General features: G+C 57.4%; 1 protein-coding gene across 2 annotated transcripts in view; it reads right to left on the bottom strand.

Annotated features, from left to right (window-relative positions):
- Nucleotides 1-2,846: 2,846 nt before the first annotated feature.
- CPT1B (carnitine palmitoyltransferase 1B) overlaps nucleotides 2,847-19,312 on the bottom strand; it is a 122,083-nt gene continuing 105,617 nt past the window's right edge. For both annotated transcript variants that reach the window (XM_085533213.1, XM_085533214.1), the window contains 4 exons: nucleotides 18,338-18,490; nucleotides 15,090-15,203; nucleotides 8,689-8,781; nucleotides 2,847-2,968 (listed from right to left, as the gene is read on the bottom strand). In XM_085533213.1, coding sequence (XP_085389339.1) covers nucleotides 2,891-2,968; nucleotides 8,689-8,781; nucleotides 15,090-15,203; nucleotides 18,338-18,490 — 438 coding nt within the window. In that variant the 3' untranslated portion in view covers nucleotides 2,847-2,890. The remainder of the gene's footprint in view (nucleotides 2,969-8,688; nucleotides 8,782-15,089; nucleotides 15,204-18,337; nucleotides 18,491-19,312) is intronic.

Genomic DNA, 19,312 nt, shown 5'->3' with positions numbered 1-19,312 from the left:
CCCATAGAGACCCCACAGACCCATAGAGACCCACAGAGAACCCATAGAGACCCACAGAAACCCCATAGAGACCCACATAAACCTCATAGAAACCCCACAGAAACCCACAGAGACCCCATAGAAACCCACAGAGACCCCATAGAGACCCCACAGACCCATAGAGACCCACAGAGAACCCATAGAGACCCCACAGACCCATAGAGACCCACATAGACCCCATAGAGACCCCACAGACCCATAGAGACCCACAGAGAACCCATAGAGACCCCACAGACCCATAGAGACCCACAGAGAACCCATAGAGACCCCACAGACCCATAGAGACCCACAGAGAACCCATAGAGACCCCACAGACCCATAGAGACCCACAGAGACCCCATAGAGACCCCACAGACCCATAGAGACCCACAGAGACCCCATAGAGACCCCACAGACCCATAGAGACCCACAGAAACCCCATAGAGACCCACATAAACCTCATAGAAACCCCACAGAAACCCACAGAGACCCCATAGAAACCCCATAGAGACCCATAGGGACCCATAGAGAACCACAGAGACCCACAGACCCATAAAGACCCACAAAGACCCCATAGAAACCCCACAGAGACCCATAGAGACCCACAGAGACCCCATAGAGACCCACATAAACCTCACAGAAACCCCATAGAGACCCACAGAGATGCATAGAGACCCCTGAGACCTATAGAAAACCCATAGAGATCCCATAGAGACCCATAGGGACCCATAGGGAACCATAGGGAACCATAGAGACCCACAGACCCATAAAGACCCACAGAGACCCATAGAGACCCCACAGACCCATAGAGACCCACAGAGACCCATAGAGACCCCACAGACCCATAGAGACCCACAGAGACCCATAGAGACCCCAAAGACCCATAGAGACCCACAGAAACCCCATAGAGACCCACAGAAACCTCATAGAAACCCCACAGAAACCCACAGAGACCCCATAGAAACCCCATAGAGACCCCAAAGAGACCCACAGAGACCCCATAGAGAGCCCTAGAGACCCACTGAGACCCAGAGAGATGCATAGAGACCCACAGAGACCTCATAGAAACCCCACAGACCCCATAGAGACCAACATAAACCTCATAGAAACCCCATAGAGACCCACAGAAACCCATAGGGACCCATAGAGACCCATAGGGAACCATAGAGACCCACAGACCCATAGAGAGCCACAGAGACCCCCCCGAGACCTATAGAAACCCCATAGAGACCCACAGAAACCCCATAGAGACCCACATAAACCTCATAGAAACCCCACAGAAACCCACAGAGACCCCATAGAAACCCCATAGAGACCCATAGGGACCCATAGGGAACCACAGAGATGCATAGAGACCCCATAGAGACCCCATAGAGACCCCCTGAGACCTATAGAAACCCCACAGAGACCCCATAGAGACCCCATAGAGACCCCAAAGAGACCCCACAGACCCATAGAGACCCACAGAGACCCCATAGAAACCCCACAGACCCCATAGAGACCAACATAAACCTCATAGAAACCCCATAGAGACCCCATAGAAACTCATAGGGACCCATAGAGACCCATAGGGAACCATAGAGACCCACAGACCCATAGAGACTCACAGAGACCCCCGGAGGCCTATAGAAACCCCATAGAGACCCACAGAAACCCACAGAGACCCCATAGAAACCCCATAGAGACCCATAGGGACCCATAGGGAACCATAGAGACCCACAGACCCATAAAGACCCACAGAGACCCCATAGAAACCCCACAGAGACCCATAGAGACCCCATAGAGACCCACAGAGACCCATAGAGACCCACAGAGACCCCATAGAGACCCACATAAACCTCATAGAGATCCCATAGAGACCCCACAGACCCATAGAGACCCCATAGAGACCCATAGAGACCCATAGAGACCCCACAGACCCATAGAGACCCCACAGACCCATAGAGACCCACAGAGAACCCATAGAGACCCCATAGAGACCCATAGAGACCCCATAGAGACCCACAGAGATCCCATAGAGACCCCCAGAGATCCCACAGAGACCCCATAGAGACCCACAGAGACCCCATAGGGACCCCATAGGGACCCACAGAGACCCCATAGACCCATAGAGACCCTATAGAGACCCACAGAGACCCCATAGAGACCCACAGAGATCCCATAGAGACCCCCAGAGACCCACATAAACCCCATAGAGACCCCATAGAGACCCCATAGGGACCCCATAGGGACCCACAGAGACCCATAGAGACGCACAGACCCCATAGACGCACAGACCCCATAGAGACGCATAGAGCCCCACACACAGTGTCTGCCCCACACATTTATTGGTGCTCATGGCTGTGGGGTGTCAAACAGCGCCGCCAGGTCCCGCAGAGACCCCATAGAGACCCACAGAGACCTATAGAAACCCCATAGAGACCCTGTGAGACCCACAGAGACCCCATAGAGACCCATAGAGACCCACTGAGACCTATAGAAACCCCATAGAGACCCTGTGAGACCCACAGAGACCCCATAGAGACCCATAGAGACCCACTGAGACCTATAGAAACCCCATAGAGACCCTGTGAGACCCACAGAGACCCCATAGAGACCCATAGAGACCCACTGAGATCTATAAACCCCATAGAGACCCCATAGAGACCCCATAGAGATGCATAGAGACCCACAGACCCATAGAGACCCACAGAGACCCACAGAGACCCCATAGAGACCCATAGAGACCCACTGAGATCTATAAACCCCATAGAGACCCCATAGAGACCCCATAGGGACCCCATAGAGACACACAGACCCCATAGAGACACACAGAGCCCCACACACAGTGTCTGCCCCACACACGGTGTCTGCCCCACACATTTATTGGTGCTCATGGCTGTGGGGTGTCAAACAGCGCCGCCAGGTCCCGCAGCGCCCCACGGATGTGATGCCCAAAGCGCTTCGAGTCCTGCGGGATCACACACACACACACAGATATAGGGCTGCAGCCCCATGGGACCCACAGAGAACCCATAGAGACCCATAGAGACCCATAGAGACCCCACAGACCCATAGAGACCCACAGAGACCCCATAGAGACCCCACAGACCCATAGAGACCCACAGAGAACCCATAGAGACCCCACAGACCCTGTGAGACCCACAGAGAACCCATAGAGACCCCACAGACCCATAGAGACCCACAGAGAACCCATAGAGACCCCACAGACCCATAGAGACCCACAGAAACCCCATAGAGACCCACAGAAACCCCATAGAGACCCACATAAACCTCATAGAAACCCCACAGAAACCCACAGAGACCCCATAGAAACCCCATAGAGACCCATAGGGACCCATAGGGAACCACAGAGACCCACAAACCCATAAAGACCCACAGAGACCCCATAGAAACCCCACAGAGACCCCATAGAAACCCCATAGAGACCCATAGGGACCCATAGGGAACCACAGAGACCCACAAACCCATAAAGACCCACAGAGACCCCATAGAAACCCCACAGAGACCCATAGAGACCCCATAGAGACCCACAGAGACCCATAGAGACCCACAGAGACCCCATAGAGACCCACATAAACCTCACAGAAACCCCATAGAGACCCACAGAGATGCATAGAGACCCCATAGAGACCCCCTGAGACCTATAGAAACCCCATAGAGACCCCATAGAGACCCATATAGACCCATAGGGACCCATAGGGAACCATAGAGACCCACAGACCCATAAAGACCCACAGAGACCTATAGAAACCCCACAGAGACCCATAGAGACCCCATAGAGAGAGACCCATAGGGACCCATAGGGAACCATAGAGACCCACAGACCCATAAAGACACACAGAGACCCCATAGAAACCCCACAGAGACCCATAGAGACCCCATAGAGACCCACATAAACCTCACAGAAACCCCATAGAGACCCACAGAGATGCATAGAGACCCCATAGAGACCCCCTGAGACCTATAGAAACCCCATAGAGACCCCATAGAGACCCATAGAGACCCATAGGGACCCATAGGGAACCATAGAGACCCACAGACCCATAAAGACCCACAGAGACCTATAGAAACCCCACAGAGACCCATAGAGACCCCATAGAGACCCATAGAGACCCATAGAAACCCATAGGGACCCACAGAGACCTATAGGGAACCATAGAGACCCACAGACCCATAGAGAGCCACAGAGACCCCATAGAGACATATAGAGACTCTATGGGACCCACAACTCTATGGGACCCACAGGGACCCATAGAGACCCACAGACCCATAGAAACCCCATAGAGACCCCATAGAACCCCAATAGATACCCCATAGAAACCCAATAGAGACCACATAGAAAACCATAGAGACCCACATAAACCTCATAGAAACCCCATAGAAACCCAGAGACCCCATAGAGACCCCACAGAAACCCCATAGAGACCCCAAAGAGACCCACAGAGACCCCACAGAGAGCCGTAGAGACCTACTGAGACCCAGAGAGATGCATAGAGACCCACAGAGACCTCATAGAAACCCCACAGACCCCATAGAGACCAACATAAACCTCATAGAAACCCCATAGAGACCCCATAGAAACCCATAGGGACCCATAGAGACCCATAGGGAACCATAGAGACCCATAGGGAACCATAGAGACCCACAGACCCATAGAGATCCACAGAGACCCCCCCGAGACCTATAGAAACCCCATAGAGACCCACAGAAACCCCATAGAGACCCACAGAAACCCCATAGAGACCCACATAAACCTCATAGAAACCCCACAGAAACCCACAGAGACCCCATAGAAACCCCATAGAGACCCATAGGGACCCATAGGGAAACACAGAGACCCACAGACCCATAAAGACCCACAGAGACCCCATAGAAACCCCACAGAGATCCATAGAGTCCCCATAGAGACCCATAGAGACCCATAGGGACCCATAGGGAACCATAGAGACCTACAGACCCATAGAGACCCCATAGAGACCCACATAAACCTCACAGAAACCCCATAGAGACCCACAGAGATGCATAGAGACCCCATAGAGACCCCCTGAGACCTATAGAAACCCCACAGAGACCCCATAGAGACCCACATAAAGCTCATAGAAACCCCATAGAGACCCACAGAAACCCATAGGGACCCATAGGGAACCATAGAGACCCACATAAACCTCATAGAAACCCCATAGGGACCCCATAGAGACCCCCTGAGACCTACAGAAACCCCACAGAGACCCCACAGAGACCCACAGAAACCTGACCCACATCCCCACCCCACACCCCCCATCCCCTGCCCCCCATCCCTGCCCCACACCCCCCAAACCCTGCCCCACATCCCCACCCCACATCTGTACTCCCCATCCCCAATCTCCATTCCCTGCCCCACACCCCACATCCCCACCCCACATCCCTGCCCCACAGCACCCATCCCCTGCCCCCCATCCCTACCGCCCCATCCCCTGCCCCACATCCCCACTTCCATCCCCCATCCCCTGCCCCACATCCCCTACCCCCCACCCCCATTCCCTGCCCCCCACCCCACATCCCCTCTCCCACATCCCCTGCCCCCCACCCCCATCCCTGCCCCACATCTGCACCCCCCATCCCTGTCCCACACCCCCCACCCCACATCCCCCATCCCCTTCCCCACATCCCCTGTCCCACACCCTCCATCCCCACCCCATACCCCTGCCCCCATCCCTGCCCCACACCCCCCATCCCTGCCCCACACCCCACACCCTCTGCCCCCCATCCCCTATACCTCCATTCCCACCCCCCATCCCCTGCCCCACATCCTCATCCCACACCCCACATCCCCTGCCCCACATCCTCATCCCACACCCCACATCCCCTGCCCCACATCCCTACCCCACATCCCCTGCCCCACATCCACCACCCCTCATCCCTCCCATACCCTCCATCCCTGCCCCACATCCCCACCCCACAGCAACAATCTCCTGCCCCATATCCCTGCCCCGCACCCCCCATCCCCTGCCCCCCACACCCCCCATCCCTGCCCCACACCCCCCATCCCTGCCCCACACCCCCCATCCCCTGCCCCCATCCCTGCCCCACACCCCCCATCCCTGCCCCACACCCCACATCCCCTGTCCCCCATCCCTGCCCCACACCCCCCATCCCCCGCCCCACATCCTCATCCCACACCCCCCATCCCCTGCCCCACATCCTCATCCCACACCCCACATCCCCTGCCCCACATCCACCACCCCTCATCCCCCCCACACCCTCCATCCCTGCCCCACATCCCCACCCCACAGCCCCCATCCCCCTCCCCACATCCCCGTCCCACAACCCCCATCCATGCCCCACATCCCTACCCCCCATCCCCTGCCCCACACCCCACATCCCCTGTCCCCCATCCCTTGCCCCACACCTCTACTCCCCATCCCTGCCCCTTATCCCCTGCCCACATCCCCACCCCACAGCAACAATCTCCTGCCCCATATCCCTGCCCCACACCCCCCATCTCCTGACCCATATCCCTGCCCCACACCCCACATCCCCTGTCCCCCATCCCTGCCCCACACCCCCCATCCCTGCCCCACATCCCCACCCCACAGCCCCCATCCCCCTCCCCACATCCCCTGTCCCCCATCCCTTGCCCCACACCTCTACTCCCCATCCCTGCCCCTTATCCCCTGCCCACATCCCCACCCCACAGCAACAATCTCCTGCCCCATATCCCTGCCCCACACCCCCCATCCCCTGCCCCACACCCCACACCCTCTGCCCCCCATCCCTGCCCCCCATCCCCATCCCTGCCCCACATCTCCATCCCCCATCCCCGCCCCCCATCCCTGCCCCACACCCCCCACCCCACATCCCCCATCCCCTTCCCCACATCCCCTGCCCCACACCCTCCATCCCCACCCCATACCCCTGCCCCCATCCCTGCCCCACACCGCCCATCCCTGCCCCACACCCCACACCCTCTGCCCCCCATCCCCTATACCTCCATTCCTACCCCCCATCCCTGCCCCACATCCTCATCCCACACCCCCCATCCCTGCCCCACACCCCCCATCTCCTGCCCCCATCCCTGCCCCACACCCCACACCCCCTGCCCCACACCCCCCATCCCTGCCCCCATCCCTGCCCCACACCCCCCATCCCAGCCCCACACCCCCCATTCCCTGCCCCACACCCCACACCCTCTGCCCCCCATCCCTGCCCCACACCCCCCATCCCTGCCCCACACCCCACACCCCCTGCCCCACACCCCCCATCCCTGCCCCACACCCCACACCCCACACCCCCTGCCCCACACCCCCCATCCCTGCCCCACACCCCACACCCTCTGCCCCCATCCCTGCCCCACACCCCCCATCCCTGCCCCACACCCCACATCCCCTGCCCCACACCCCACACCCCCCATCCCTGCCCCACACCCCCATCCCTGCCCCACACCCCACATCCCCCATCCCTGCCCCACACCCCCCATCCCTGCCCCACACCCCACATCCCCCATCCCTGCCCCACACCCCCCATCCCTGCCCCCCACACCCCCCATCCCTGCCCCACACCCCACATCCCCCATCCCTGCCCCACACCCCACATCCCCCATCCCTGCCCCACACCCCCCATCCCTGCCCCCCACACCCCCATCCCTGCCCCACACCCCACATCCCCCATCCCTGCCCCACACCCCCCATCCCTGCCCCACACCCCACACCCTCTGCCCCCATCCCTGCCCCACACCCCCCATCCCTGCCCCACACCCCACATCCCCTGCCCCACACCCCACACCCCCCATCCCTGCCCCACACCCCCATCCCTGCCCCACACCCCACATCCCCCATCCCTGCCCCACACCCCCCATCCCTGCCCCCCACACCCCCCATCCCTGCCCCACACCCCCCATCCCTGCCCCACACCCCCATCCCTGCCCCACACCCCACACCCCCCATCCCTGCCCCACACCCCACACCCCCATCCCTGCCCCACACCCCACACCCCCCATCCCTGCCCCACACCCCCCATCCCTGCCCCACACCCCACACCCCCATCCCTGCCCCACACCCCACACCCCCCATCCCTGCCCCACACCCCACACCCCCATCCCTGCCCCACACCCCACACCCCCATCCCTGCCCCACACCCCACACCCCCCATCCCTGCCCCACACCCCCATCCCTGCCCCACACCCCACATCCCCCATCCCTGCCCCACACCCCCCATCCCTGCCCCCCACACCCCCCATCCCTGCCCCACACCCCCCATCCCTGCCCCACACCCCACACCCCCATCCCTGCCCCACACCCCACACCCCCCATCCCTGCCCCACACCCCCCATCCCTGCCCCACACCCCCCATCCCTGCCCCACACCCCCATCCCTGCCCCACACCCCCATCCCTGCCCCACACCCCACACCCCCATCCCTGCCCCACACCCCCCATCCCTGCCCCACACCCCACACCCCCATCCCTGCCCCACACCCCACACCCCCCATCCCTGCCCCACACCCCACACCCCCTGCCCCCCATCCCTGCCCCACACCCCACACCCCCCATCCCTGCCCCACACCCCCCATCCCTGCCCCACACCCCACACCCCCATCCCTGCCCCACACCCCCCATCCCTGCCCCACACCCCACACCCCCATCCCTGCCCCACACCCCACACCCTCTGCCCCCCATCCCCCCCCCACTGACCGTCTCGGGGCTGGAGAACTTGGATGAGATGTGGAAGGTGATGAGATTTTCCCCCGCGATGATGTAAGAGACCCCATAGCCGTCATCAGCCACCTGCGGGATACAGGGGTTATGGGGTTATGGGGTTATGGGGGGCTATAGGGGGTTATGGGGTTATAGGGGGTTATGGGGTTATGGGGTTATAGGGGGCTATAGGGGGTTATGGGGTTATAGGGGGTTATGGGGTTATAGGGAGCTATAGGGAGCTATGGGGTCATAGGGGGTTATGGGGTTATAGGGAGCTATAGGGGGTTATGGGGTTATAGGGGGTTATGGGGTTATGGGGGGTTATGGGGTTATGGGTTTATAGGGGGCTATGGGGTCATGGGGGTTATGGGGTTATGGGGGGTTATGGGGTTATAGGGAGCTATAGGGGGTTATGGGGTTATGGGGTTATAGGGAGCTATAGGGGGTTATGGGGTTATGGGGTTATAGGGGGTTATGGGGTTATAGGGGGTTATGGGGTTATGGGGGGTTATGGGGTTATGGGGGGTTATGGGGTTATAGGGGGTTATGGGGTTATGGGGTTATAGGGGGTTATGGGGTTATAGGGGGTTATGGGGTTATGGGGGGGTTATGGGGGGATATGGGGTTATGGGGCGTTATGGGGTTATGGGGTCATAGGGGGTTATGGGGTTATAGGGAGCTATAGGGGGTTATGGGGTTATGGGGTTATAGGGGGCTATAGGGGGTTATGGGGTTATAGGGGGTTATGGGGTTATAGGGGGTTATGGGGTTATGGGGTCATAGGGGGTTATGGGCTTATGGGGGGTTATGGGGTCATAGGGGGTTATGGGGTTATAGGGGGCTATAGGGGGTTATGGGGTGGTTATGGGGTGTTATGGGGGGGTTATGGGGGGTTATAGAGGGTTATAGGGGGTTATGGGGTTATGGGGGGTTATGGGGTTATGGGGTTATGGGGTTATAGGGGGTTATAGGGGGTCATAGGGGGTTATGGGGTCATAGGGGGCTATGGGGTCATAGGGGGTTATGGGGGGTTATGGGGTTATGGGGGGTTATGGGGTTATGGGGGGTTATGGGGTTATAGGGGGTTATGGGGTCATAGGGGGTTATAGGGTTATGGGGTTATAGGGAGCTATAGGGGGTTATGGGGTTATTGGGAGCTATAGGGGGTTATGGGGTTATTGGGTTATAGGGAGCTATAGGGGGTTATGGGGTTATGGGGCTATAGGGGGTTATGGGGTGGTTATGGGGTGTTATGGGGGGTTATGGGGTTATGGGGTTATAGGGGGCTATAGGGGGTTATGGGGTCATAGGGGGTTATGGGGTTATAGGGAGCTATAGGGGGTTATGGGGTTATGGGGTTATGGGGGGTTATGGGGTTATAGGGGGTTATGGGGTCATAGGGGGTTATGGGGGGTTATGGGGGGTTATAGGGGGTTATGGGGTTATGGGTTTATAGGGGGCTATGGGGGGTTATGGGGTTATGGGGGGTTATGGGGTTATGGGGTTATGGGGTTATAGGGGGCTATAGGGGGTTATGGGGTTATAGGGGGTTATGGGGTTATGGGGGGTTATGGGGTTATGGGGACATAGGGGGTTATGGGGTTATAGGTGGTTATGGGGTTATGGGGTTATAGGGGGCTATAGGGGGTTATGGGGTTATGGGGTTATAGGGGGTTATGGGGTTATAGGGGGCTATGGGGTCATAGGGGGTTATGGGGTTATAGGGGGTTATAGGGTTATGGGGTTATAGGGGGCTATAGGGGGTTATGGGGTTATAGGGGGTTATGGGGTTATATGGGGTTATAGGGGGTTATGGGGTTATAGGGGGTTATGGGGTTATGGGGTTATAGGGGGTTATGGGGTTATAGGGAGCTATAGGGGGTTATGGGGTTATGGGGTTATAGGGGGTTATGGGGTCATAGGGGGTCATGGGGTTATGGGGGGTTATGGGGTTATAGGGAGCTATAGGGGGTTATGGGGTTATGGGGTTATAGGGGGTTATGGGGTCATAGGGGATTATGGGGTTATGGGGTTATAGGGGGTTATGGGGTTATGGGGTAATAGGGGGTTATGGGGTTATGGGGGGTTATGGGGGGTTATGGGGTTATGGGGTTATAGGGGGTTATGGGGTTATAGGGGGCTATAGGGGGTTATGGGGTTATGGGGTTATAGGGGGTTATGGGGTTATGGGGTTATCGGGTTATGGAGTTATAGGGGGTTATGGGGTTATGGGGTTATAGGGAGCTATAGGGGGTTATGGGGTTATGGGGGGTTATGGGGTTATAGGGGGTTATGGGGTTATCGGGGGTTATGGGGTCATAGGGGGTTATGGGGTTATGGGGTCATAGGGGGTTATGGGGTTATGGGGGGTTATGGGGTTATAGGGGGTTATGGGGTCATAGGGGGTTATGGGGTTATGGGGTTATAGGGGGTTATAGAGGGTTATAAGGTTATGGGGTTATGGGGTTATAGGGGGTTATGGGGTTATAGGGAGCTATAGGGGGTTATGGGGTTATAGGGGGTTATGGGGTTATGGGGGGTTATGGGGTTATAGGGGGCTATGGGGTCATAGAGGGTTATGGGGTTATAGGGTTATAGGGGGTTATAGGGGGTTATGGGGTTATAGGGAACTATAGGGGGTTATGGGGTTATGGGGTCATAGGGGGTTATGGGGTTATGGGGTCATAAGGGGCTATGGGGTTATGGGGAGCTATAGGGGGTTATGGGGTTATGGGGTTATAGGGGGTTATGGGGTTATGGGGTTATGGGGTCATAGGGGGCTATGGGGTCATAGGGGGTTATGGGGTTATGGGGGGTTATGGGGTTATAGGGGGTTATGGGGGGTTATGGGGTTATGGGGTTATAGGGAGCTATAGGGGGTTATGGGGTTATGGGGTCATAGGGAGTTATGGGGTTATAGGGGGTTATGGGGTTATAGGGGGCAATGGGGTTATGGGGTTATGGGTTTATAGGGGGTTATGGGGTTATGGGGGTCATAGGGAGTTATGGGGTTATGGGGTTATGGGGTTATAGGGGGTTATGGGGTTATAGGGAGCTATAGGGAGCTATCGGGGGTTATGGGGTTATGGGGTCATAGGGGGTTATGGGGGGTTATGGGGGGTTATGGAGTTATAGGGAGCTATAGGGGGTTATGGGGTTATAGGGAGCTATAGGGGGTTATGGGGTTACGGGGTTATAGGGGGCTATAGGGGGTTATGGGGTTATGGGGTCATAGGGGGTTATGGGGTTATGGGGGGTTATGGGGTTATGGGGTTATGGGGTTATAGGGGGTTATGGGGTTATAGGGGGTTATGGGGTTATAGGGGGTTATGGGGTTATGGGGTCATAGGGAGCTATAGGGGGTTATGGGGTTATGGGGACATAGGGGGTTATGGGGTTATGGGGGGTTATGGGGTTATGGGGTTATAGGGGGTTATGGGGTTATAGGGAGCTATAGGGGGTTATGGGGTTATGGGGTCATAGGGGGCTATAGGGGGTTATGGGGTTATAGGGGGTTATGGGGTTATAGGGAGCTATAGGGGGTTATGGGGTTATGGGGTCATAGGGGGCTATAGGGGGTTATGGGGTTATAGGGGGTTATGGGGTTATAGGAGGTTATAGGGGGTTATGGGGTTATAGGGAGCTATAGGGGGTTATGGGGTTATGGGGTCATAGGGGGCTATGGGGTCATAGGGGGTTATGGGGGGTTATGGGGTTATGGGGTTATAGGGGGTTATGGGGTCATAGGGGGTTATAGGGTTATGGGGTTATAGGGAGCTATAGGGGGTCATGGGGTTATGGGGTTATAGGGGGTTATGGGGTTATGGGGTTATGGGGCTATGGGGTCATAGGGGGTTATGGGGTTATGGGGTTATAGGGGGTTATAGGGGGTTATGGGGTTATAGGGAGCTATAGGGGGTTATGGGGTTATAGGGAGCTATAGGGGGTTATGGGGTTATAGGGAGCTATAGGGGGTTATGGGGTTATGGGGTTATGGGGTTATAGGGAGCTATAGGGGGTTATGGGGTTATGGGGGGTTATGGGGTTATAGGGGGTTATGGGGTTATGGGGGGTTATGGGGTTATAGGGAGCTATAGGGGGTTATAGGGTTATGGGGTTATAGGGAGCTATAGGGGGTCATGGGGTTATGGGGTTATAGGGGGTTATGGGGTTATGGGGTTATGGGGCTATGGGGTCATAGGGGGTTATGGGGTTATGGGGTTATAGGGGGTTATAGGGGGTTATGGGGTTATAGGGAGCTATAGGGGGTTATGGGGTTATAGGGAGCTATAGGGGGTTATGGGGTTATAGGGAGCTATAGGGGGTTATGGGGTTATGGGGTTATGGGGGGTTATGGGGTTATGGGGTTATAGGGGGTTATGGGGTTATAGGGAGCTATAGGGGGTTATGGGGTTATGGGGTTATAGGGGGTTATGGGGGGTTATGGGGTTATGGGGTTATAGGGAGCTATAGGGGGTTATGGGGTTATGGGGTCATAGGGGGCTATAGGGGGTTATGGGGTGGTTATGGGGAGGATATGGGGTGTTATGGGGGGGTTATGGGTGGTTATGGGGCTTTATTGGGGGGTTATAGGGGGATATGAGGAGTTATGGGGGGATATGGGGGGTTATGGGGGGGTTATGGGGGGATATGGGAGGGTTATGGGGGGGTTATAGGGGGTTATGGGGGTTAATAGGGGGCTAATAGGGGGCTATAGCGGGTTATGGGGTTATAGGAGGTTATAGGGGGTTATGGGGTGGTTATGGGGAGGATATGGGGTGTTATAAGGGGGGTTATGGGGGGACTATGGGGGGTCATGGGGGGCTATGGGGGGCTATGGTGGGATATGGAGGGTTATAGGGGGGTTGTGGGGGGGTTATGGGGGGCTATAGGGGGTTATGGGGGGATATGGGGGTATGGGGCGGTTATAGGGGGTTATGGGGGCTATGGGGGGGTCATGGGGGGTCTATGGGGGGTTATGGGGGGAAATGGGGGGTTATGGGGGGTATGAGGGGCAATGGGGGCGTTATGGGGGGTTATGAGGGGCTATGGGGGATTTATAGGGGGCTATGGAGGGTTATGGGGGGGTTATGGGGGGTCTATGGGGGTTATGGGGGGATATGGGGGTTATGGGGGACTATGAGGGAGTTATGGGGGTTCATGGGGGGTTATGGGGGGGCTATGGGGGGTCACGGGGTGGTTATAAAAGGTTATGGGGTGTTAACGGGGCTATGGGGGGTTATGGGGGGTTATGGGGGGACTATGGGGGGTCATGGGGGGCTATGGGGGGCTATGTGGGTAATGGGGGGGTTATGGGGGGTTATGGGGGGATATGTGGGTTATGGGGGGGTTATAGGGGGTTATGGGGGGCTATGGGGGGGTTATGGGGGGTTATGAGGGGTATGGGGGGTTATGGGGTGGTTATGAGGGGGATATGGGGTGTTATAAGGCGATTATGGGGATCTATGGGGGTTATGGGGGGATATGGGGGGTTATAGGGGGCTATGGGGGTTATGGGAGGGAATATGGGGGTTATGGGGCTGTTATAGGGGGTTATGGGGGCCTATGGGAAGTTATGGGGGTTATGAGTGGGATATGGGGTGTTATAGGGGGGTTATGGGGGTCTATGGGGGGTTAATAGGGGGCTATAGGGAGTTATGGGGTGGTTATGGGGAGGATATGGGGTGTTATAGGGGGCTTATGGGGGTCTATGGGGGGTTATGGGGGGATATGGGGGGTTATGGGGTGTATATGGGGTATTATAGTGGTTTATGGGGTGTATATGGGGGGTTATAGGGTGTGTATGGGGTATATATGGGGTATATATGGGCTGTATATGGGGTATATATGGGCTGTATATGGGCTGTATATGGGGTATATATGGGGTATATATGGGGTATATATGGGCTGTATATGGGGTATATATGGGCTGTATATGGGGTATATATGGGCTGTATATGGGGTATATATGGGGTATATATGGGCTGTATATGGGGTATATATGGGCTGTATATGGGGTATATATGGGGTATATATGGGCTGTATATGGGGTATATATGGGCTGTATATGGGGTATATATGGGCTGTATATGGGCTGTATATGGGGTGTATATGGGGTGTATATGGGGTATATATGGGGTATATATGGGCTGTATATGGGGTATATATGGGGTATATATGGGCTGTATATGGGCTGTATATGGGGTATATATGGGCTGTATATGGGGTATATATGGGCTGTATATGGGGTATATATGGGGTATATATGGGCTGTATATGGGGTATATATGGGCTGTATATGGGGTATATATGGGCTGTATATGGGGTATATATGGGCTGTATATGGGCTCTATATGGGCTCTATATGTGGTCACGTGATGCCCCCCCCCGCTGACCGGCCCGAATCCGCCCCCGCTGGACACGTGATCCGGGAACTCTTCCAGGTCGAACATTTTGAGCTGCTGCTGCGGGGTCTGACTGGTGGACAGCCGCCATGGCTCCGACAGCACCTGCAACGCGACACCTCATTGGCTGCCGAGCGCGGCCGAACGCAGCCGAGCGCAGCCGAACGCGTTACGAACACAGCCGGACGCGGCCGAACGCGGCCGAACGCAGCCGAGAGCAGCCGAACGCGTTACGAACACAGCCGGACGCAGCCGAACGCAGCCCGAGCCCGGCCGAGCGCAGCCCGAGCCCGGCCGAGTGCGGCCGAACGCGGCCGAGCACAGCCGAGAGCAGCCGAACGCGTCACGAACACAGGCGGACGCAGCCGAACGCGGCCCGAGCCCGGCCGAGCGCAGCCGAACGCGGCCGAGAGCAGCCCGAGGGAACCCGAAGGAGCCCGAGGGAACCCGAGTAAACCCGAGGGAACCCGAAGCAGCTCGGAGGAGCCCGAGGGAACCCGAGTAAAACCGAGGGAGCCCGAAGGAGCCCGAGTGAAACCGAGGGAGCCCGAAGGAGCCCGAGTGAACCCGCTGTGCTCCAACGGACCCCAGTGCAACCCGATGGACCCCAATGCAACACAAAGGACCCCACAGTGCCCCAATGGACCCCAATGGAACCCTATAGTGCCCCAATGGACCCCAATGCACCCAATGGACCCAATGGACCCCAATGGACCCCAATGGACCCAATGGACCCCAATGGAACCCTATAGTGCCCCAATGCACCCCAATGGACCCCATAGCACCCTACAGTGTCCCAATGGACCCCAATGGACTCCATAGTGCCCCAGTGGATCCCAATGGACCCCAATGTACCCAATGGACCCCAATGGACCTCATAGCACCCCACTGCACGCCAATGGACCCCAAAGGACCCCAATGGACCCCATTGGACCCCATAGCACCCTACAGTGCCCCAATGGACCCAATGGACCCCAATGGACCCCACAGTGCCCCAATGGATCCCATAGTGTCCCAATGGATCCCAATGGACCCCAATGGATCCAATGGACCCCATAGCACCCTACAGTGCCCCAGTGGACCCCAATGGACCCCGATGGCCCCCATAGTGCCCCAGTGGATCCCAATGGATCCCAATGTACCCAATGCACCCCAATGGACCCCAATGGACCCCAATGGACCCAATGGACCCCAATGAACCCAATGGACCCAATGGACCTCAATAGACCCCAATGGACCCCAATGGACCTCATAGTACCCCAATGGACCCCATAGTGCCCCAATGGACCCCATAGCACCCTACAGTGCCCCAATGGACCCAATTTACCCCATAGTGCCCCAATGGACCCCAATGGACCTCAATGGACCCAATGGACCCAATGGACCCCATAGCACCCTACAGTGCCCCAATGAACCCCAATGGACCCAATGGACCCCATAGCACCCTACAGTGCCCCAATGGACCTCAGTGGACTCCAATAGACCCCAATGGACTCCAATGGACTCCAATGGACCCCAATGGACCCCATAGCACCCCACAGTGTCCCAATGGACCCCAATGAACCTCAATGGACCCCATAGCACCCCAATGGATCCCATAGTGCCCCAATGCACCTCAATGGACCCCATAGCACCCTACAGTGCCCCAATGGACCCAATGGACCCCAATGGACCCCATAGCACCCTACAGTGCCCCAATGGACCCCAATGGACTCCAATGGACCCAATGGACCCCAATGGACCCCATAGCACCCTACAGTGCCCCAATGGACCCCAATGGACCCAATGGACCCCAATGTACCCCATAGCACCCCATAATGTCCCAATGGACCCCAATGGACCCCAATGGACACCAATGGACCCCATAGTGCCCCAATGGACCCAATGGACCCCAATGGACCCCATAGCACCCCACAGTGTCCCAATGGACCCCAATGGACCCCAATGGACCCCAATGGACCCAATGGACCCAATGGACCCCAATGTACCCCATAGCACCCTACAGTGCCCCAATGGACCCCAATGGACCCCGATGGCCCCCATAGTGCCCCAGTGGATCCCAATGGATCCCAATGTACCCAATGGACCCCATAGAGCCCCAGTGGATCCCAGTGGATCCCAATGTACCCAATGCACCCCGATGGACCCCATAGTGCTCCAATGGACCCCAATGGACCCCAATGGACCCCAATGGACCCAATGGACCCCTATGGGCCCCATAGCACCCTACAGTGCCCCAATGAACCCCAATGGACCCAATGGACCCCAATGGATCCCATATCACCCCACAGTGCCCCAATGGACCCCAATGGACCCAATGGACCCCAATGGACCTAATGGACCCCATAGTGCCCCAATGGACCCAGTGGATCCCATAGCACCCTACAGTGCCCCAATGGACCCAATGGACCCCAATGGACCCCATAGCACCCTACAGTGCCCCAATGGACCCCAATGGACACAATGGACCAATGGACCCCAATGTACCCAATGGACCCCAATGGACCCCAATGGACCCAATGGACCCCATAGCACCCTACAGTGCCCCAATGGACCCCAATGGACCCCATAGTGCCCAAGTGGATCCCAATGGACCCCAATGGACCCAATGGACCCCAATGGACCTCATAGCACCCCACAGTGTCCCAATGGACCCCAATGGCCCCCATAGTGCCCCAATGCACCTCAATGCACCCCAATGGACCCAATAAACCCAATGGACCTCAATGGACCCAATAGACCCCAATGGACCCCGATGGACCCCATAGTGCCCCAATGGACCCCATAGTGTCATAATGGATCCCAATGCATCCCAATGGACCCCATGGCACCCTACACTGCCCCAATGGACCCCAATGGACCCAATGGACCCAATGGACCCCATAGCACCCTACACTGTCCCAATGGACCCCATAGTGCCCCAATGGACCCCATAGTGTCCCAATGAATCCAATGGACCCCAATGGACCCCATAGCACCCTACAGTGCCCCAGTGGATCCCAATGGATCCCAATGTACCCAATGTACCCCAGTGGACCCCAATGGCCCCCAATGGACCCCAATGGACCCCAATGGACCCCAATGGACCCCATAGCACCCTACAGTGTCCCAATGGCCCCCAATGGACCCCAATGGACCCAATGGACCCCATAGCACCCCATAATGTCCCAATGGACCCCAATGGACCCCAATGGACCCAATGGACCCAATGGCCCCCAGTGTCCCCCATATGGCCCCACCTGCTGCAGGAACGGTGACTGCACCCCCATGATCCGTGAGGCCACGTAGAGGCAGAACAGGTGACGGTCGATGCCGGCGCCCGTCATGGCCAGACGGTACAGGAGCTGGTGCTGCTCGGCTGCCCGCACCAGGAGACGGCGGCGCTCAGAGCGCTATGGGGCAACGACATTCAATGGGTCAATGGGGGTAATGGGGTAATGGGTCAATGGGGGTAATGGGGGTGATGGGGTAATGGGGGTAATGGGGGGGAATGCAGGTTACTGGAACCACCGCTAGGGGGCGCCAGAGATAATAGGAGTGAATGGGGGGTAATGGGGGGTAATGGGGGGGGTAATGGGGGGTGAATGGGGGAGACAGCAGGTTACTGAGACCACCACTAGGGGGCAGCAGAGAGAATGGGGGGTAATGGGGGGTAATGGGGGGTAATGGGGGTAATGGGGTAATGGGGGTATTGGGGGTAATGGGGTAATGGGGGGGAATGCAGGTTACTGGAACCACCACTAGGGGGCAGCAGAGAGAATGGGGGTGAATGGGGGGTAATGGGGGTAATGGGGGGTAATGGGGTAATGAGGGTAATGGGGGTAATGGGGTAATGGGGGTAATGGGGGTAATGGGGGGTAATGGGGGGGACTGCAGGTTACTGGAACCACCACTAGGGGGCGCCAGAGATAATGGGGGGTAATGGGGGATAATGGAGGTAATGGGAGAGACAGCAGGTTACTGAGACCACCACTAGGGGGCAGCAGAGAGAATGGGGGTAATGGGGGTAATGTACCAATAAACCAATAAACGGCAACGGTCAGAGCGCTATGGGGCAGAGCTGGGGGTCAGTGGGGATGTGCTGCCCCATAGCACTGCCCCATAGCTCCCCCAATAGCACAGCCCCATAGCACTGCCTGCCCCATAGCTCCCCCCATAGCTCTGCCCCATAGCACTGCCTGCCCCATAGCTCCCCCCACAGCACAGCCCCATAG

Source organism: Coturnix japonica, unplaced genomic scaffold (assembly GCF_054131305.1).
Source record: "Coturnix japonica strain WE unplaced genomic scaffold, WE-NBRP24 Scf055, whole genome shotgun sequence".
NCBI lineage: Eukaryota > Metazoa > Chordata > Aves > Galliformes > Phasianidae > Coturnix > Coturnix japonica.
This window is presented reverse-complemented; position numbering and strand designations above follow the sequence as displayed.